Source organism: Dipodomys ordii, unplaced genomic scaffold, assembly GCF_000151885.1.
Source record: "Dipodomys ordii isolate 6190 unplaced genomic scaffold, Dord_2.0 Scaffold130, whole genome shotgun sequence".
Lineage (NCBI taxonomy): Eukaryota > Metazoa > Chordata > Mammalia > Rodentia > Heteromyidae > Dipodomys > Dipodomys ordii.
The window spans coordinates 3,668,502-3,690,860 of NW_012267346.1; the positions used below are offsets into that span (position 1 = coordinate 3,668,502).

Genomic DNA, 22,359 nt, shown 5'->3' on the forward strand with positions numbered 1-22,359 from the left:
CCTTATTCTGAATATTTTCTCTCTTTTTCCTTTTTGGAGGTATTAGGCCTCATGCTACTAGACAGGTGCTTTACCACTAGATCCTCACTGCCAGCCCTTGTTTTGCATGGGCTGTAATCCTCATACTTCGCTTCGCTGTGTCACTGGGTGTGTAACACTGTACCCAGCCAGGCTGGCTGTGATACACAATTGCCCCCCCCTCCACTATCTCTGCCTTCGAAGTAGCTAGGATCACAGATTTAGCCATCACATTTGGCTGAAGTTTGCATTTTTAAAATAAAGTTTATTACTCCAACCATTTGAGCATCTTGCCAAACTGTTGGTACTTATTGAGGGTATAGTTAAACAATACCTAACTCTTTCATTTAAATCACTCTTTAAGCCAGCTCTCTCCAAGCCTAGTAACGGCCTAATTTGAGCTAGAGAAACCAAGGGTACGCATTTATTTTTGTTCTCATTGATCTTAATTTTCTTGATTCTATGTCATCCCTTCCAGCCTCTGAGGATTTGTCTGAACGATAGCATTGTAATCACTTCTTCCAACCTTCTATTACCTCTAAATATGATAACCAAATATTAATAAGACGTTGAAGAGAACTAAAAATAGAATGGTGGCCTGCCATTTACTTCATGCTGACATTGAACAATTAAGGCCTGCTGTATATCCTAGAGACAGAGTGCTTGATGAATAAAAATGTGACCCATTCCCTTTGAAGCAGGCTTGGTTGGTCAGCCATGAAGGCATCTAATTATGGCTTGTCATCTAACACATCTTTCTTCACCCGGGATACTCCTAGGCTGTCATGTTTGGGCTTATTTTTCATGATTAACCAAAATGCAGCACCTTCTGTCAGCATGACATGCGTTCTTTCACTCTAGAGATAAAAGGGGAAGGATGTGTTGGCAAGTCAGGACTTCTAGAATCCTCACCCTGTCCAGGTGGCCTCTGCTATTCTACTGTTCAATCTCCTGAAGGGTCTCATCATTTCACCATAGAGTGTGAATATACCGTCTCTAAAATGCTTGGGGCTTTGGATTCTTTTTTATTTTGGAATATTGGCACATATTATAATGAGATAGCTTAGGAATGAGACCCTCGTCTGAACACAGGATTCATTTCTATTCTATATACACCTTAGGCACCCCGGCCTAAAGGTCATTTCATGCAACCATTTTAGTGCCCCCTGGATACTCACACTGCAACCTGAGGGTCACGTGTGGAATTTTCCACTTGTGATGTCATGTCAGCATTCACAAAATTGGAGGTTGGGGATTTCCCCATTAGGGAAGCTCAGCAGATGGTCTGCCTCTCCTCCTTCTAGCTAAAGATGCAGCCGCACTTCCTGTTCATGCAACAGACTAGGCATTGGGTACAGAGCAGTGCAGTCTAGTTACCATATGCTTTATGTATTGGATTTTAGAAGCATCTTGGATTCCAAGCAATTAGTTGTTCTTCACAGGACCTGGATGCAGAAAACCATGATCTCAGCTCATTTTCTTATCGCTCCTCAGTCTGAAAATTATAGCATGACAGTCATGAAAATTATAGCACAGATACAAGTATGAGGTTTCTTTGGTTAAATGTCTTCCTTCTTTTGGGACAGGATTGAATCATGTATCAAATTTATAATATGCTCATGGCTATTTTTAAGCCAGGAAAAAATGGAACTTTTGTTATAGAGCACTTGGGGTGAAGGACCCCCAAAGTGAACAGCTGACACTTACTTGAATAATAAGCTCTTTGTTTACAAGGCTCCCCTCAATTGTCCATTAATATGCAGCACCAGTTTGATTACCCAATCTCCTCTGTTAGAAAGAAACTAAAGATGTTTCATTTGCTTGAGTTGAGGTGTACACATTTTCTCCTTATACCTGAATTTATCACGTGTAAGTGGAGATCTGGTAAAATGCAGGTTGCAAAGCAGGAGTTCTTTGCATTTGCAGCAAGACCCTGGAATGCTGGAGTTACTGCTCGAGGATCACACTTGGACGAGCAAGGCCTCCCTTATGCTACTGAGCTAAATATGAAAATACTGTTAGAGAGGTCAATCTGAATATAGATGCTGCACTTATAAATTCATAAATGCCTAAAATGAGTGTATTCAGAGCAGTGATTGCCAGGCAACCCACAGGTAGTAAACCCTGAGTAAATGTGTCTTCATTCCTCTCTTAACCCTCCTCCTGCTTTCCCATTCCCAATAATAATGTTTAAACAGTGATCTGCATGTATGGCTCTCTGGTAGCTTAGCATTTATATTATTGTGAATGACCCCCATGTGTCAAAGAAGCCATTCTGTTTCATGTGCACTCACAAGTAAACTCCAAGGACCTCCAAGTGGCAGCACGCAATGACCATTTCCTGCAACTAGGAAGAGACCCTGAAAGCACAAATCCAATTCACCTTTAAAAAAAAAAATTATGGGGCTGGGAAGGTGGCTCAGTGGTAGAGCACTTGCCTTGCATGCATGAGGCCCTGGGTTTGATTCCTCAGCATCACATAAGCAAAAAGAAAAAAAAAAGCTCGAAGTGGCACTGTGGCTCAAGTGGTAGGAGCACTAGCCTTGAGCTGAAGAGCTGAGGGACAGCGCCCAGGCCCAGAGTTCAGGCCTCACAACTGGACCCCCCTCCAAAAAAAATTATTTTGCCTTTGTCTTTCCCTTCATTTCCCTACCTCTTCTGGCTTCATAAATTACCTCCCTTTTGAGCCCACAAATAACCACTCATAGTGCCCCATCAGATTTGGTGGCATGTTATGGCACCCCCTGGTGGTTCATTGACAATAAAACAAGCTCCACTTCCTAGGGGCATATTTCTCCCTTGAAGGAACATGGAGATAGTACAGCTACTATAGCAGAGAAAGGATACATAGTCTAGAATTAGATCTCCCTGTCTACTTCATGCTCTGCACTGGTAAATATACCTTCTGAGTGTAGGAGAACACTGGGCATATTGATACATGCCTGTATTTGTCTGTGCATGCCACTACTCGGGAGACTGAGGTAAGAGGATCACTTGAGCCCAAGAGTTCAGGGCCATCCTGTGACAACATTGTGAGATACTGTCCCTTTAAAAGTATTTAAAATTGTAAGCTTGGTGTAAACCAAGCCTGTAATCCCAGCACTAGGAGAGACTCAGAGAGGAGGATCTGAAATTCACCTGAGCTATATAATAGGATTCCATTTCAATAAAACCCGAAAACATAGACAGACAGACAGACAGACAGACAGACAGATAGATAGATAGATTTTTTAATTTAAAAATGAGTTTTAGAGGAGGATAAGTTGAGATCTGTATCAGCTTGGCACCCTAGCTTCTTATGCTAATCATCCTATCCTTGATTTATCCCTGGGATTTCCTGGGAAAAGTGCTGTTTATCAATGGATAACTTCAGAAGAATAAATTTAATTTGTCAAATCAGACATGTTTTGTGGTGGTTCATTAGCAGAAGCCCTGCTCTGTTAGCATTCAAGGCAAACTGAAGCCAGTGTCTTCCCCCAAATAAGCTATATAAATAAAAACTGCACTTCTGAGAACCAAGTCAGCATTCTTTTCCAAATTTACTAGAGCTGAGTTCTCAAAAGTACCTTCAGAGGAGTTTTCTAGTTTTGTATATTGTGCATTCACGTGTGCCGGCAGTTTTACATTTGCATTGCTAATGGACCTCTTCTGGAATGTGTTTGACATTTTACTTGGCTTTGAAAGGACTTTTATGCTGGTGCTTTTGCTTCCCAAGAGCTGTCTAGAGCTAATTAACCTATTCCCTCACTGGCTAGGCCTACTATATGCAAATGTTCTCATTTCAGATTCTGACATATCACTCTTGCGTGAGCATCCCTAATGAAATCCTATGAGTGCCAGCAGGGGGCGCACACAACAGTTCTGTGAGTAGATCTCAGCAAAGAATGTTAGGAAAAAGCCCGTGAGATTTTACCAGTCCCCTTTTTCTTTTCTTTTTCCATTAAGTAGTTGTACAAAGGTGATCCAACTTCAAGTACAATGCATCTTGATCAATGTCAACTGATTTCCATCATTACGGTCTTTTTCTAAAGACTGACTCTTGAAATCCAAAGAAAAATAGTCATCATTAGTACTTTTCAACCAGCCAAGGACAACGTTGATGCTTTCGTAGTTTAGTTTTATTTTGCCCTTGTAACTGATTTGTAAGTATTGGATATAAATCATGAGGTGTACTTTTGGTTTTAATTTTGTTTTAATAGAAGGGGCTGTGCAACCAAGTTATTTTGGACCATATGAACCCTAGTTTGGGAAAGTAAATAACTCCTTGGACACAGTGGTAGTTATTCATTTCTTCAGCAATATTTTGTTTTTGTGCCAGAACTGGCACTGGGCTTGCACTCAGGGCCTAGGCGCTGTCTCTCAGATTTTCACTCAAGACTAGCACTCTACCACTTGAACCACAGCTCATCTTCTGGCTCTTTGGTGGTTAGATGGAGATAAGAGACTCATGGACTTCCCAGCCAGGCTGGCTTTGAACCATGATTCTCAGATCTCAGCTTCCTGTGTAGCTAGGAGTATAGGCCTAAGCCACCTATGGCTAGCGAGTAATAATACCATTTAACGTCTTTTTTACTTTATGTTTGTATCCCACTTTTAAAGAGCCTCTTTTATCCTCTTGTCATATGAGAACTCCTATGACTAGGATGTCCTTTGGTATTCAGACACCACATTTCTAAACCTTGGCCTTCCTATATACCTGGTCAAAATCATGAAGAAGGGGCTACCTTTTCTGTTGTCACTTGTCATTTCATTGTATCTGTAGACATTGGAGCCAACCCATCAAGGACCATTACGTCACTCCCATTCCCTTTGCAAGTACCAGGTTGAATCTCTCCTGGAGAGGAGAGATTCGGGATTGGGTAGTGCAGACATGAGGAGTGAAGGAGAAAGTAGGACCAGGCTGCATGAGGCATCTCACTGCTACCGCAGCATCATTGATGACTGAGTGCTAAAGGTGGCTGCTTTCTAGTGTTTGTTTTAAAATCAGATCATGGAAAAGAGAAATGCCAAAAGTGAGGGTCTGCAATTCCCAAAGTCCAGTTTCCATAGCTCATGTCACAAGGCGTTACTCTTGTCTGCACCTGTTGCTCCAGAGAGTGCTCACATTACTGGTGGCTAAGCATGGTTCCTTTTGATCCTGTTGAGTTATGTCTCCTGCCAGGTGGGTACTGCCATACACATGCTGCCTAGATGGCTAGGATTCAGTGGTCACTAACGAATGTGATTGGAGTCCAGAAGCCCTGAGATGGAGGTTCTTAATCCATATGATCTGAAATAAATACAACCAAGTCTGATTTGTTTGAATGTGGTTTCATCTCTGTTAGTGAAGAGTTGGCCCTTTCTAGGGAGAAAGGGATAAGATGGTATGAAGAGAAACTTTTAAGATAAAATGGAAGAAAGGGGGCTGGGAATGTGGCTCAGTGGTAGAGTGCTTGCCTAGCATGCATGAAGCCCTGGGTTCAATTCCTCAGGACCACATATACAGAAAAAGCCAGAAGTGGTGCTGTGGCTCAAGTGGTAGAGTGCTAGCCTTGAGCAAAAGAAGCTCAGAAACAGTGCCCAGATCCTGAGTTCAAGCCCAGGACTGGCAAAAAAAAAAAGGAAGAAAGTAGGAGACAAAACATGTATGGAACCCACACTAAGGAAACTTTCAATACATGAGCCCTACCTACTATATTTGTTAAATAAGGTAGTTGTACAAAATGGTTTCAGTTCAACATATCAGTTCATAAGAATAATGCATCTTGATCAACTTCCTTCATATTGTATTTTTAAGTCTATAACCCAAGGTATTTCTAACCACTCCAGAAATTTCTATTCTGTTACCATCTGAGATGGATGTTCTTGGAGTATTTATACTTGGAATTATTCTGAAATTTGTAGAGAATGGTATTATTATGGACTTCCTCCTCTAAGGTGGGGTATGTCTGTGGGGTGGGGTCAGTGGGAGGAATTCCCATAGGTCCAATATGGCCCCAGAGCTAGCTGTAATATTGGAGTATTGCTGTGATGCTCTTTCTGTTCTTAACTTACTCCTTCCCACAGCATGGTTTTGAAGACAGGATCCAACTGGCCCTTACTGACGTCATTTGAAAGTGTCATTTGATTTATCCCCGTGGGTAAAAAAAAAAGATGATGAGGACAGCTGGATACTGGTGGCTTACACCTGTAATCCTAGCTACTCAGGTAGCTGAGATTTGAGAACCAAGGTTCAAAGCCAGAAAAGTTTATGAGACTTTTATCTTCAAATAACCAGCAAGAAGCCAGAGTGGAACCGTGGCAGAAGTAGTAGAGTGCCATCCTTGAGCAAAATAAGCTAAGGGACAGTACCTAGGTCTTGAGTTCAAGTTCCAGTAATGGCCCATTTTAAAAAAATGAGGATATAGGGTACCACCTATATCTGAAAAAGAATTATGTATCAGGTATCCTCCAAGAGCAAGACAGAGGGACCAAGAAGAGATAGTAAGGGCATCTTAGGGGAATTGTTAACTCCCTAAAAGTTTCTGTACTTTGAAGGCGTGACTTGCTCAGTTTCCTGGTCTGTTCTTCCCAACCTGCTAACTCAGCAGAGTTCATTTTGCCCAGGTGGGGGGCCTTGGAATGCACACTGATTGCAAGGGCTTAGGCAAAATCTTGCCAAGAATGGGGTTCTTTTCCCCCACCAAAGCTGACATTTTTATTTCCTTCTCCTCCCCACCCTTGTCTTCCCTTTCTCTCTTCTCCTTCCTTGTCCCCTCCGGCCTCTGGCCACCCCGGTCCCCCCCCCCTCCCCTTTCCCCCACGGCCCCTTTCTCAGGATCCGGAGCTGCCGCTGGCCCAGTGCGCCCTGGGGGAGATGATTCCTCATGAAGAACCTGGGTCCCCTACAGCCATCCAATGTGACCTTCCGTGTATCAGACTGAAATCCCAGCTCGCGCCACAGTGAAAGCAGCCACCGTGGAGGGGGGACGGCGAAAAATGAAATCCAACCAGGAGCGGAGCAATGAATGCCTGCCTCCCAAGAAGCGCGAGATCCCCGCCACCAGCCGGCCCTCGGAGGAGAAGGTCACCGCCCCGCCCAGCGACAACCACCGGGCGGACGGCCCGGCGGCGGTGGCAGCGGCTGCGTGGCTCCCTGGCCACCCTCCGGGCAGCCGGGGCCCAGGGGGAGGGCGGCACGGGCCGGTGGGGCCTTCCACCGAGCTTGGTTTACAACAGGGAATAGGTTTACACAAAGCACTGTCCACCGGGCTGGACTACTCCCCGCCCAGTGCTCCCAGGTCGGTCCCCTCGGCCACCACGCTGCCCGCGGCCTATCCTCCGCCGCAGTCGGGGACCCCGGTGTCCCCGGTGCAGTACGCCCACCTGCCGCACACTTTCCAGTTCATGGGCTCCTCCCAGTACAGCGGACCCTACGCCGGCTTTCTCCCTTCACAGTTGATCTCCCCCTCGGCCAACCCCATCACCAGTACGGTGGCCACGGCCGGGGGCGCCACCACTCCATCCCAGCGCTCCCAGCTGGAGGCCTATTCCACTCTGCTGGCCAACGTGGGCGGTCTGAGCCAGGCCGCTGGGCACAAGATCGAGCCGCAGCAGCAGCAGCAGCAGCCGCCACCACCGCCGCAGCACCTGGGCAGGACCCCCGGGCTCCTCACCCCGGGGTCCCCTCCGCCCACCCCACAGAACCAGTACGTGCACATCTCCAGCTCTCCGCAGAGCGCCGGGCGCACGGCCTCGCCGCCGGCCATCCCCGTCCACCTGCACGCGCACCAGGCCATGATCCCACACACGCTCACCCTGGGCCCTTCCTCCCAGGTGGTGGTGCAGTACGGCGGCGACCCCAGCGGCCACCACTTCGTCCCCCGTGAGCCCAGCAAGAAAGACGGAGGCGGTGGCGGCAGCAGCAGGCTGCCGCAGGCCAAGGAGGTGTTGAACGGGGAGATGGAGAAGGGCCGGCGGTACGGGGCGCCCGCCTCTGCCGACCTGGGATTGGGCAAGGCGGGCAGCAAATCGCTCCCGCACCCTTACGAGCCCAGGCACGTGGTGGTGCACCCCAGCCCCGCGGACTACAGCAGTCGAGATCCACCCGGGGTCCGCGCGTCCGTCATGGTCCTCCCCAACAGCAGCAGCACGCCCGCATCCGACCTGGAGGCCCAGCAGGCCGCGGCGCATCGCGAGGCCTCCCCGTCCGCCCTCAACGACAAGAGCGGCCTGCACCTCGGGAAGGCCGGCCACCACCACCGGTCCTACGCGTTATCCCCCCACACGGTCATCCAGACCACACACAGTGCTTCAGAGCCTCTCCCCGTGGGACTGCCGGCCACCGCCTTCTACGCGGGCACTCAGCCCCCGGTCATCGGCTACCTGAGCGGCCAGCAGCAGGCGATCACCTACGCAGGCAGCCTGCCCCAGCACCTGGTGATCCCTGGCACCCAGCCCTTGCTCATCCCAGTGGGCAGTCCGGATATGGACACCCCGGGGGCAGCCTCCGCCATCGTCACCACGTCGCCTCAGTTCGTCACCACCGCCCTGCCCAAGAGTGACAACTTTAACCCCGAGGCCCTGGTCACCCAGGCTGCCTACCCAGCCATGGTCCAGGCTCAGATCCACCTACCCGTGGTCCAGTCGGTGGCCTCGCCCGCCGCGGTGCCGCCCACGCTGCCACCCTACTTCATGAAAGGCTCCATCATCCAGCTGGCCAACGGGGAGCTGAAGAAGGTGGAGGACTTGAAGACGGAAGACTTCATCCAGAGCGCGGAGATAAGCAACGAGCTGAAGATCGACTCGAGCACGGTGGAGAGGATCGAGGACAGCCACAGCCCCGGGGTGGCGGTCATACAGTTCGCCGTCGGGGAGCATCGGGCACAGGTAGGCTGTACACGGCTGGCACAGGTAGTGGAGGGGAGGGAGGGAGGCTGTCCCCGCTGGCAAGATGACTTGATTGTTGGTGTGATGCGGGATGAAGTGTGGCCCCCAATGGGGGACATACTTTTTGTCTGCCGTGGGGCTGGAATCTCTGGGCCTGGTCGCTCTCCCTCAGCTTTTTGGTTCAAAGCTAGTTACTCTACCACTTGAGCCACAGCGCCACTTCCGGTTTTCTGGTGGTTTATTGGAGATTAAAGTCTCACAGTCTTTACTGCCCAGGCTGGCTTTGAACCATAATCCTCAGATCTCAGCCCTCTGAGTACCTAAGATTACAGGTGTGCACCACTGGTGCCTGACCCAGACCTTTTCCCAGCCTAGGGTCTCTAGGAAAATCCAGCTCTACTTGTGTTTCCCCATGGCCACCTTTCTAAGGAATGAATCTATGTCTAAACGGGACTGGGTTTCCTCTAGAACTTTTTCCTCTCAGTGTCAGGAGTTGTTTGGTCTTCTCATTGGTGAGATGGAGCCCACCCTTGCACCCACAGAATAAATTGTTGAACTTCAGTAGCCAAATTAAAAATTGGATTGGAAACATTCCAGCAAAGGTTGTCACCATGATACACCCATCTTCTCAAATCTAGGTATAGACTGCCTAAACAGTTGACAACCCACTGGGCCTGAACCATACCTCCTTCCACCCCTGCCCACCATGGCAAGTCCCAGTGTGCACTGCAGGAGTGGTGGAGAGAAGGCCAGGTAGCTGTGGGGGGACAAGTTACTTGGCCTCTTTGATCTGTCCATTCTCTCATCTCTCAAACAGGTTCCATAATCTTTTAGGGGCCCTTCTGGTCTTTTATCCTTTGCTTCTCCATCTTCTAGAACAGATTATAAAATGTATTGGCATCAGCTAATCAAGCAAGAAAGGGGCACTTGGAGAAGTCTTTACTGACCTTTCTTGAGTGATCCTCAGATCTCAGACACTTGAATAGCTAGAATCAGTCTTAAGCCACTAGAGCCTAGAACTTTTTTTTTTTCCCATCCTGGGGCTTGAACTCGGCCTGGGCACTGTCATTGAGCCAACTCTTTGTATTCACGGCTAGTGCTCTACCACTTGAGCCACAGCGCCACTTCCTGCTCTTTTTGAGTAGTTTATTGGAGATAAGAGTCTCACAGACTTTCCTAGCTGGGCTGGCTTCAAACTGTGATCCTCAGAGCTCAGCCTCCTGAGTAGCTAGGATTACAGGCATGAACCACCAGTGCCTGGCTAGCACTGGGACTAAATTTCTAATTGCTATTGTGGGAGATGCCCCAGAGCTCTCTCCAGTGATACTCCAGGTGAGGTGGAGAAAAATGCTTTCACGTGTTTACTCCTGTGTCGGTGGCTTTGCAGTACACAGCATGGCTCTACATTGGCAGAACAATTTGCCTTCCTGTTCTTTCCATGCGAGTTTTTGTTTTGTTTTGTTGGCTTGGGGGAGGGATAATAGGAAAAGTAATAGGAAGGTGTTTCCCCTTGTGGCAAACCCCTTCCTTCCTTTTCAAGTGGAGGGTAAGTAGCACACTCAGAGTTGCTGCCCCCTTTAGGCTGTGGCTCTGGCTGAAAGCCCTAAAGGCTAAAAGATTGTTTCCCTTGGACCTCCTTCCCAAGTAACATTCTCCAGGAACAACTTCATGACTGGAAAGTCCTGGGACTCCCAGGCAATTGGCCTGCCTCAACAGGAGCCAATGGGACTCCAGAAAGAAACAGTGACATCACACCATGGCTTTAGGTCATAAGCAAATTAGCTAAAGGGAAAACACTGGAGCTGAAGCCAAAAAGGACCCAAGTCTGCATGTATCTTTCACTACAGGGCAGCACCCGGACCTAGACTTACATTTACTTAATCCCATGCTTCAATGTAGGATGCAGAGAGAGGTTTGCTTCCAAAAAACTAATCCTAAGACTTCACCCTCTAAAAAGGGATTATAGAAGGAGTGGCAGTCTATTAAAAACTGCTAGGAAGGCTGATCGTTTGCAGGAGGAGCACAATAAAACGCCCCTTGCGTGACCAAGAAACACCACTATCTGCATTTCTGACAAGTGTTTCTGGCAGGAGCTGAAGATGAATGAGGGATGGAGGGATGGCTTGGTGGGTGCCTCTCCAGAACATCCAGTGAGAGCTCATGAGCTCCCCCTGTCTGCAGAGAATTGGATAGCAATATGCCAACCCTGAGAGCCTGGGCTCAAGGCACCCTATCTCCCACAAGCCCTTGTCTTTCCTGTCCTTCTATCTTAAGTTCCTGAGGCTCAGCTTTTCTGAGGACCACGTGTCTGTAAAGGGTTCTGGGCTGACTGTTTCCTTTGGCTGCTGCTTTCCTGAATGTCGAGCTCCACATGATGTTAAGGTCGTCTGTCACCAAGGTGACTGCCTCTTTTATGACTTAATGGCTGCTTAATAGGGCCATGTTCTTCTCCTCGCTGTCATGGCGTGGGCATGATATGTGCGTGTATGGCAAGACAGAATGATGTCCTTACTGTGTGTCTGCCCGTGGCTTTGCTTCCATTCCACTCATTTTGAGTTTGACTGCGGTGGACTGAGTCACTGATAGTAGCTTCTATCTTGAATGGATGAGCTGGGGCCTAAAAATAGCCAAGGCACAAATAAGCCCATCCAGTCCCTCTGCTGCCAAAGCACGCTCACAGGCAGCATTCACCGTGCAAGGCTGGGGGAACATGCATCCTGACCAATCAGAAGTCAGCACCCTGAATGCACACGTGTGCACTGGGGGCTGCACTCCAGTTGTTGGGAATCAACTTCCTATCCGTTCTCACACCAGAGACAATCCCCTAAAGAAGCCAAATCAAACCATGCTTTTGTTCCTGAATCCGTGTACCCTCTGCCCCTCTCATGCACAGAAAACCAGGTCTGCATGCCTGTAATGCCAACTATTTGAAGATCACTTGAGCCCAGGAGTTTGAGACCAATGTGGGCAACACAGAAAAACCCCATCAGGGGGGAAAAAAAGGAAGGTGACCAGATGCTGGTGGGTCATGTCATGTCTGCAGCCAGGTACTGGTAGTTCACATCTGTAATCAGGGTTCAAAGCCAGCCTGGGCAGGGCAGTCCATGAGATTCCTATCTCCAATTAAACACACATACATAGACACACAAGCTGGAAGTGGAGGTATGGATGAAATGGTAGAGCACCAGCCTGAGCAAAGAATGCTAAGGGACGGTACCCAAGCTGTGAATTCAAGCCCCAAGACTGGCACCAGTGTTGTCTTTTTTTAAAAGTAGACTTTCATGTTTAATATCATTTTACATTTATAAAACATTGAACACAAATTAGAGTTCCTGCAGTTTCCTCCATTATGAAAACTGTGGTATAATGTGTGTCCCAATCGATGAGTTAGCACCGCTACATTGTGTTTAACTAAACACCATAATTTAACCTGGTAGGTTTACTCTGTGGTACCTTCTGTGAGTTTTGCTGTTTGGGGGAGGTAGAGCTGAAGTTTGAACTCAGGGTCTCCAGGGCCTGGTACTTGCTAGGCAGGCACTCTACCACTTGAACCTCTCTGCCAGTGCTCTTTGTGTTGTTTATTTTTAAGATATGGTCTCACTTTATGTCTCACCAGCCCAGAACGTGATCCCCCTATTTGTTTCCCCAAGTTGCTGGGATGACAGGTACCCATTACTACCATGCCTAGTCCTGTGCTTTGCCCTTAGCTTTGGATAACAGGTTCACACTGCTGCACCCAGCCACTGGTCAAGATGAAGTCTCTCAAACTTTTTTTCCTGGGCTGGCTTTGAAGTGTGCTCCCTTGATCTCCATCAAGTAGCTCATGTCACAGACTGGAGCCACCACAATTGTGACCACATCTGTGAGTTTTGATAAATGTGTGATTCCTTGCACAACCAGCATTCCACAGTCATCCTGAACCCCGCGACACATACAATCTCATGCCTTAAATCCCTAGCAACCACCAGTCTTTTTTTTTTAACTGCCTAGTTTTTTTGCCTTTTTTCTAGAATGTTAATTGTTGGAGTGACACAGGATGTAGCCTTTTTTTTTTTAGACTGGCTTTTTCACTTAGTATTATGCATTTTAAGTTTCTCTGTCTTTTTCTTTCCATGATACCTTCCTTCTTTTTAATGCTGATTTGTGTGTGTGCATGCACTACTATTTTGGGTGTAAGGGGCTCATGCTCTTACTATGTCTTTTGGTTCAAGGCTGGTTCTCTGCCACACCAACTTTTTGCTGGTTAATTGGAGATAAACATTTGTTAGATTTGTCTGCCCGGGCTAGCTCTGAACCATGAGCCTCAAATCTCAGCCTCCTGAGTAGCTAGCACTATAGGTGTGAGCTGCCGCCACCTGACTAATGCTGGTTGTTCTTTACTGATGTTGTCCTGTAAGGCACATATTTTAAGACCTCTGGACAAGGAGGGCTTTGGGGAGCTGTGTGGGGACTACACTGATGGCTGCCATGGTGGGCAGTGTCCCTCTTGGGGCTAGTCCTAAGCCTGTTAAAGGGACCATCTCCCAAGAAAGCCCTGTGAACCATGTAATGGGGTGTTGATGGTGTGGCAATGTGTGATGGGGTGTGAGCAGAGCCTCCTTTGTAGTTAAGGCATTTGTGTTCAGAGATATGACTGTGCTCGGACGTGGGTTTCCTAAACAACTCTTAAACACTTCCACCGAAGGCTGAGTCACACATAGCATTAACACGATCAAATGTTTTAAATAGAATACTCCCAGATATTCTTACACTCAAAGAGTTGTGACTGCTTTTATTAATGATGTTTAAACACTGAAGTAAATCAATTTTTCCCTGTACACCCCCCTATTCATCACCCCAGGATTTTCTGGTTTGCTCCATGCAGAGAACATAGGCGTGCAAACTGCTTTCCAATGGTTTAAAAAAAAAAAGCAGGTTAGCTTTCCGCTTTCCTCTACAGATATTGCAGAATCAAGAATTTTCATTTGCAGGCAGAGTCAAGAATTCCAAATTTAGTAACTTCAGCCAAAACAAGGCATAACTAAACATGTGACTTTTGAGAGATTTCATTGCACTTCAGCTCCAGGCAGAATTCGTGGGTTTGAGATGGTGTTACACTAGAAAATGGTGTTCTGTGAGGCAGATGCCCCTCACATTTGTGGAAACAGGGACCCTGGTGAAGAAGATGAGCCATATTTAAACAACAGACATTTTGTTTTCCTTCTGTCCTGCTTTTGGTGAAGTGTTACATATGTGTGTATTTAGACATAATGCCAATCTGAAATGGAAATATCCAATCAGACAGTACAACTGCATGTGCACATAGTGTTAAGATGCTGGAGTTATTGACTGAAGAGCTCTGTTTGAATTTTTTCCCTGTAGAAAAGCTTAAATGATTCTTAGAAGTTATCTGTCAGACTAGTGGCGGTGGGGCAAGCTTTGCTTGGATTCTGCCATCCACAATGGAACTTTGAAGGGTCATTCTTGGAGTTGGGTTAGGGAGCTGGAGGTAGCAGAGTAAACAGGTTTCGCTTAAGAGCGGTGGTGAAGCCAGGTGCTGGTGGCTCACCCCTCTAACCCTAGCTACTCAGGAGGCTGAGATCTGAGAATTGTGGTTCAAAGCCAGCCCAGGCAGGAAAGTCCATGAGACTCTTATCTCCAATAAACCACTGGGAAACCAGAAGTGGTGCTGTGGCTCAAGTGGTAGAGTGCTAGCCTTGAGCTGAAGAGCTGAGGGACAGCGCCCAGACCCAGAGTTCAAGCCCCACAACCGACAAAATACAAAAGGGCTATGGTGAGCTGCCAGAAGGTATGAAACCTGCTTTGGCTGGGTATGGTCCTGTGCCTGTGAATTTGTTAGCCTTGGGTGTTTGTATTGTGTGTGTGAGTGTGTGTGTGTGTGTGTGTTGCAATACGAGGGATTGAACTCACAGTCTCATTACCACTAGGCAAGTAGTATAACACCTTGACCTATACTCCTAGCCCTTTTGTTTTTAGGGTGGCTTTCAAATAGTGTCTCCTTAACTTAGTCCAGTCTGGCTTCAAACTCATGATCTTCCTGCCTCTGCCTGGAGTAGCCGGGATTATGTGTGTACACCACCATACTCAAATGCCATTGGGTTTCAAATCAGAGACTATCCTAGAGAATGTTTAGACCCTCTATAAGATCATGAATTTGTTATTATTAGCTGAAGGAACATTACAGAAAGAAAACTGAAGTGTAATTCCATGAGATGGTAAGGAACTCAGCATCTGGCAGAGGAATGCTGAGTGAATGAGGCAGCTTTGGCCCAGCCCAGAGAGCTGCCTTGGAGTGTGGAGAGAGGGGTTAGCTACCCCCCAGGGAAGACATGTGTGTAATAGGAGAGAAAGAATGGAAGAATTCTGTGAGCAGCTTGGAGGAATGTGGTGCCAGTTACAGAGATGGTGAATAACAGGCAACCATTATTGGTGTTGGCTGGTGAAAAAAATTAACACCAGGTCAAATCTTCCCTGTGTTTTCTAAATAGTGCCCTCTGCTGACCAGTTGTGACAATGCAGTATTTTCTATATGGAAGGCAAACACAATCTGTATTATTTCTATTTTATATTTATATTTCTTTATATTCTTTCATATTTTTCCTGGGCATCTATTATGCCAAGAAGTGTTTTAGATTCTGAAGAGAAAATAGGGAGTTCATGGAAGAGGTGAAAGAGACGATATGAATTGAATTAAAAGAAAAAAAAGACATTGGAAGAAAAGAAGTTCTAGGGGAAAAATAACACAGCACCAATAAGATATGGAAACCAGGGCTGGGAGCTTATGTTTTGGTAAGTAGGATGGTCAGAGAAGCTGTCTCTGAAGAGGAGAAGAGGAGGCAACATTGCAGGGATTCAAAAGGAGTCCAAGCAGAAGCTGGGGTAGAGGAGGTGCAAGGAAACTAGAGTTATTCCTGAGGGAGAGATGCAGGCCACACCAGGCTTGTTCATGGTAAAATGCTGGCTTGGTCAGCTACTTGTTGTGGATGTAATGAAAACGTTGTCCAGTCATACCTTGAAGTATTTGCTTCTGATTTTCGATGTGTGTAATATGAGAGAAAGAATGGAAGAATTCTGTGATTCCCAGACCTGAACAGCTTGGAGGAGTGTGGTACCAGTTACAGAGATGGTGAAGAACAGTGCTCTTTGCAGGTTTGATCCTACCATGTTCAGGTTAAGTTGCTGATTAGAAATCTAAAGGGACATCTTTAGCCAACGTGATATTCAGTAGCCAAACCTAACAAGCACTTATGAATTTGCTGTGATTGTTTTTTTTTTCCATCTCATCATGGGAGTCAAGACCCTGCATCTTCAATAATATAGTTTTCGTCTAGGGCCCCTAATACTGCACAGGTTCTCATTGTGTGCTTATTGAACTTTATTGAAACTAAAGACCACTGGAACCATTTTGTGACTCTGAATCCTAGGGAAAAGACCCACATGGCTTGCAAAGTTGAGGAATTCACAGACTCACGGTTCCAGTTCAGGGTGACATCATGTCACAGAATTGCGCTGAATTTGTTTAATTTCCAAAATAGTCCCTGTTGATGAACTCTTCTCTAAGAGAGTTTCAAATAATAAAACTGAACTGCTCACTGAAAAATCCTCCAATGGGATTTCTTTATTGTCAGTGATTAGCTAACCTTTAAGAATGGTTTATGGGGGCTGGGAAGGGGGCTCAGTGGTAGAGTGCTTACCTCGCATGCATGAGGCCTTGGGTTCAATTCCTCAGCACCTCATAAACAGAAAAGGCTGGACATGGTGCTGGGGCTCAAGTGGTAGAGTGCTAGTCTTGAGCAAAAGGAACTCAGAGACAGTGCCCAGGCCCCAGAGTTCAAGCCCCACGATTGACCAAAAAAAAAAAGAATGTTTTATGTTCTTGACAGGTACTGGTAGCTCATACCTGTAATCCTAGATTCAGGAGGCTGAGATCTGAGATCATGGTTCAAAACCAACTTAGGGAGAAAAGACCATGACGCTCTGACCTCTATCCAGCAAAAGCCATAGTGGAGTGTGGCTCAAGTGGTAGAGCCTTGGGTGAGCCTTGAGTAAAAAGCCAGTTGAATGAACGGCCAGTCCACTGCCCACAGTAATCAGGTCATTGGAAGAATCAGCTCTATCTTGAGTTGCAAAGATATGTCCGGCACAAAAAAAAATGTCTGGTGGTCATCATTCCCCAAGACCCTGAAAGCTGTTCTTTTGGAAGCTAGAGAGACCAAGACAAGCCTTTGAAGTAAGGAAGAAGAACCTCCCAAGTTAAAGACTTTCTTTTAGGGCACATTTCTAATATTTCTCTTTCATTACTTTCCTTTGATGAATTTTTTGGTAGGCTGTTCTAGCTGTGGACCACACCACAGCATTTAATGATGTACTTGGCAGGTAAGCAAAGGGAATAGTGAAAGATTTCCAAACTGTCCAAAACCATTACGGTATCTTTAATGATAAGCATATTCATTAGTATTACAGCTGTTGGTGGTAATCAATTTTAAAACCTATTATGAAGACCTTGAAGCTGTTTCTCCCCTGTGAGTCTACAGATAACTTTGTTAGCATATAGAAACCACCAGCTAGATCTATGCATCTAGAGTAGATGTTATTTTCAGAAAGTAAAGTTTGGGATTTTCCGAGGACTGATCATGATATATACTGGGGCTCTGTCTAGCAGTAAGTGTTGGGATGGCTACTAGCAAAGAGTCAGACAATGCCCAACACAGGAAATCAAGCCAGGAGCATGCAGAGCACAAGAGGAGGCCAGCATGTTTGCAAATAGTGCGTCCAGTATTGATGGACAACACATTACCCTTGACTGGTATTTTTTAGGCAGGAATAAACAGTGAGGCTGGTAGTTCTTACGAGATAGTTATACGTGAGAACATTGTTCTTATGACTTGCAAATGTAACAAAACAATCCTCACTTGAACTAGGATTTGCTCCTTCTGCTCATCTTGTATTGCTAATGGCTCTAGACTTTGGGAGAAGACCTCAGGGGCCCATTCCAGCTGAGTCTTTTCACTTAAGGACATCCGTATCTTGACACCATGCTCCATACATTTCATACAGGTATATGTACAAATACAAGATGAACACTGCTAACTCAACATCCAAAACTTTTTGAGGATCAACCAAGACTTCAAGTAGTTTCAGTTTGTGAAGTATTTCAGATTTTCAGATTAGGGATATGCAACCTGTAAAGGCTCTGCACATATTCCAAAATCCACAAAACTCAAAAAGGCATAAAACTCTAAAATCTGAAATTTCAGATAGTATTTCAGATAGTAGATATTGTGTGTGCATGAGAGAGAGATAAACGTAGTTTTGAGACTGAACAGCAATTATCAATCCTGCACACACTTGCAAAGGATGACTAAAGCTGGATACAAGATTCAAACTTCTGCACCATGAAACAAATCGGTGAGCTTAGTGATTGAATCTGCTTATCTGAAATCAAATTGGCCACTACTGGTAGTAATAAGAACATTAAGTCATCTCTTTGGTGTATTATAATGTCTTTGTTCACAGAGGCGAAGATCCAGACTCACAGGGAAAAGAAAATGTGTTTGGGTCCAGAAACATGGATTAAATCTCATTTCCATCAGTGAACCAGTATGATGCCAGGAAAATGATTTAATCCCTCTGAAATGATTTGTAAATTGTATTAAAATGGAATAGCAAGACATGTCTCCCCAAAACAGTGGGTTTACCCTGAACTCTAGCCCCATCCCTTACACTCGGGATTATCAGAAACCCACATGGTTTCAACAGCTCCATTTTTCAGTGTTCAAAACAGGCCCCCAACACAGTATGCTGAGCCTTCACTTTTTCCTTCTGTGACTCAGTAACTAAGTTTTTCTTCTTTTTGGTCCAGTACCATAAGAAGAAAAATAAACTAAAATTTTTTCGAGGGTTTTTTGTTGTTGTTGTTGTTTACATGGTTTTTGTTCAAAGCTCTTTGGTGTCCTCAACAAGGCAGCCCAAATTACCAAGCCCATCACATCTAGGAGGATCATTGATAACTGGCTTTCAAAATGACTTCATTGGAACAACTGTGGTGACTTCACACCTGTAATCCCAAGCTACCCTGGAGGCAGACATAGGAGTATAGCAGTCCTAGGCTGGCTGAGCAAAAGCTCAAGACCCTATATGAAAGATAAATGAACATAAGAATGGCTGAGACATGATTCAAGTGGTAGGAGACCTGCCAAGCAAGCGTCAGGTCCTGCATTGAAACACCACTAATAATAAAGGAGTTGGAGAAATTGGATTTCCATGAGAATCAAACTGTTACAAAGCCAAAGTACATGTCAGCCTAATCTAATGGCAACAATAAAGGTTGGCCTTAGAGTTTGTATACCCTACGCACCACTTTGCTCATACATCCCTGCTTCCAGGAATCTCCCTTGTTGGTGACCACAACAACCCAGAATAGCATATTCTTACCTAAGACTTCTTGCTTGCCACTGCCCTAAACTGCTGTCTTTCCTCTGCCTAGTACCTTTATACTGTGCGGAGACTCATAATCATACCTGCTGTACTAATGGACCATCCTTATACAGATGCCTCCCATCCACTTACTGTGAACTCCAAAGGGCCACAGTTACCTTCCCCTGACATCTTAGCACCAAACCCAAGCTATAGACAATGGGCAGCTATTGAGAGAGGATTCTGGACTTAGCCTGTGTCTGCTATTTTTCCAACACAGACTGGTTTGAGTACATAAGGCTTGATTTGTGATGGACCGTGTACTTAAGTCCTCTTTATCCCAATCGTGTCAGTCCCCACCCCGCAACTCCCACCTCTCCAAATCCTGTATGTCCTCCAGCATTGTGGGAAAATCTTCCCTGGTAACCCCAGCCCTTACAGACTCAGTAAATGTTCATCAGCTTACAACCTTATGCCAAGCCCCCTTTTAAGGGTTGGGGCACACCGCTATAAACACATAGGTACCTTCCTCATGGAGCCTTTGTCTCCTGGCTCATTCTGAGTCATTTCAGTCATATATAATAATAGCCGCTGTCCAGTGAGCTAGCACAAGGCCACAGCAGGGCCCCTGGGTCGCCTGCTGAGCCTGCCTCATGGCCAAACACTCAGTGGCCATCTGGTCTGGGTTGGAGGTCCATGTCTTGTTTTAACAGAGATTTTTCTGTACAGCTAAAAGTAAGATATTTTAAATGTTGAATGGACTTTTAGACTGGACAGATTTCTCATGGGCTTCCACTCAGCATCTATCTATGGTAAGTCCGGTTATGGCAGACCATTTGGGAGCTCCTTTTGGCCTGGGAGAGGTTTGTAAATCAAGTCCTTGCAGCCTCTGTGTGTGTGTGCGTGCGTGCACGCGTGTATGCGTGTTGTTGTTGTTATTATTAAACAGAACCAGAATAAATTATTTTCCTGCATTGCCTCCTTTCCCTCTCCCTGCCTCTGTTCCCACAGGTCAGCGTTGAAGTGTTGGTAGAGTATCCATTCTTCGTGTTTGGACAGGGCTGGTCATCCTGCTGTCCAGAGAGAACGAGCCAGCTCTTTGATTTACCATGTTCCAAACTCTCAGTTGGGGACGTCTGCATCTCGCTCACCCTCAAGAACCTGAAGAATGGCTCTGTTAAAAAGAGCCAGCCCGTGGATCCTGCCAGCGTTCTGCTGAAACACGCCAAGCCCGACAGCCTGGTGGGCAGTAGACACAGGTATGCCGAGCAGGAAAACGGAATTAATCCCGGAAGTACCCAGGTACTCTCTGAGAACGGTGAACTGAAGTTTCCAGAGAGAACAGGATTGCCTGCAGCATCCTTCCTCACCAAAACAGAACCCAGCAAGCCCACAGCCACGAGGAAGAGGAGGTGGTCAGCACCCGAGACCCGCAAACTGGAGAAGTCAGAAGATGAGCCACCTTTGACTCTTCCCAAGCCTTCTCTAATTCCTCAGGAGGTTAAGATCTGCATTGAAGGCCGCTCCAACGTGGGCAAGTAGAGGCCGAGGCCTGGCAGAGGAGGTGTGGCTCCCCTCTCCATTTGTATCCAGATTACTGTACTGTAGGTTAAATAACAGTATTTCCATGTTACTCTCTTCCTTTAGGTTTCTGTTCTAACCTTGTCATTAGAGTTACAGCAGGTGTGTTTGCAGGAGGCTAGTGCATATGGTTCATCTGCAGTGTCCGTGGGGAGAAGGTGGGTGGAGGGTCTGTCAGAGCAGAGGCCACCACGCTGGCATCCAAAGTGGCATTGCGTGTGACGTCACCTGTGCCTGCCTTCCCCAGCTGCATGGAGGCATCATCCTGTGTGTACCGCCTCCCGCTAGTCTCCAGAGCGAGTTCAGTGGGAAGACACCTGCGAAGGGTTGGTGGGGGGTGCACGATGCCACGGGCAGTGAGTGAGGGTCTCTCTCTTTTCTCTGCCTCCCTCTCAGAATAGGGATTGGGGGAGGTTCAGAGCAGTGTCCCCCTGGGGTTCCCATTGTGTAAAATCAACACCAAGAACCCAGCTTCAGGGCATGAAAGGGAAAGAGGCATCAGATGGCAAGATGGAAAGCTAGCCGGTTCAAAGAACATTTTTCTCTCCAACATATTTTACAATAAAAGCAAGTTTTAATCATCCTATAGATATATATATATATATATATATTTCCCCCTATGGGGCCTGACTGCACTGATACATATATATATTTTTTAAGAGCAACTGCCACACGTGGGATTTTGTTTCTAGTCCAGTGATGGTGAATGAGGAAGGCCTTGCTCTGGTCACTGGGAGTTGGGATGGGTAGGAGTTGGGGGTTGGGGGAACAGATGGAAACACCCACGCTGATTTCTGTGCAGTGTTATTTAGACAACCAATCAGGTTATTGTATCTACTTTGTTCCCAAGAGACAGGGGCAAGCTGCCTTTCAGAGAGAGCGAGGGGAGCTCTCTTGAGTTGAGTTTGCGAAAAACCTTTTTGTCTTTGAACTCTAGTACTGTTTCTAAGTTTATGACTGTGGGCAACTGGGGTGCCATGTTTTTTCAGATTCCAGTGTGACGTGAGGAAATTAGATTCTGAAGATGCGCATCTATTACTGTTCTCTAAGCACTTAACAATGCCGTGCACATTTATGGCCACGCATCTTGGTCTGTCATTTCAACGAGTACTGTATCTCACTTTAAACTCTTTGGGAAGAGAAAAAAAATCAAAAGGAAAAAAAAACAAACCTAAGTTGCTTTCTTTCAACACTGTAACTACATGTCAGCTGTTCGGAGTTGCTTACGAGCAAGCTATTGAAAGTTTTCCATGTGGCTTAAAGGGATGAACATGAATCGTGAACTAGAATGTGACAATAAATGACCGCCACGTTACTACCTGACAGGAGGCACTTGTCACTTTTGATGTTGGAGAAAGTGAAAGGCATATGCAGAGATTGGCAGAGAAACAGAGAGAGAAAAAGGCGTGGAGAAAAGAATTCTCTTTTTTTCTTTTTTTCTGTCCAGTGTTTTTTAAGATGAACTTTTTAAAGAATCTTGCGATTTGCACATCTTGA

General features: G+C 46.2%; 1 protein-coding gene across 1 annotated transcript in view; it reads left to right on the top strand.

The window, feature by feature from the left end:
• The window catches only part of Atxn1 (ataxin 1), a 402,543-nt gene extending 381,115 nt beyond the window's left edge, over positions 1 to 21,428 (top strand). The window contains exons 9-10 of the mRNA XM_013030467.1: positions 6,815 to 8,865; positions 20,293 to 21,428. Coding sequence (XP_012885921.1) covers positions 6,976 to 8,865; positions 20,293 to 20,823 — 2,421 coding nt within the window. The 5' untranslated portion in view covers positions 6,815 to 6,975 and the 3' untranslated portion in view covers positions 20,824 to 21,428. The remainder of the gene's footprint in view (positions 1 to 6,814; positions 8,866 to 20,292) is intronic.
• The last annotated feature ends 931 nt before the right edge of the window (positions 21,429 to 22,359 follow it).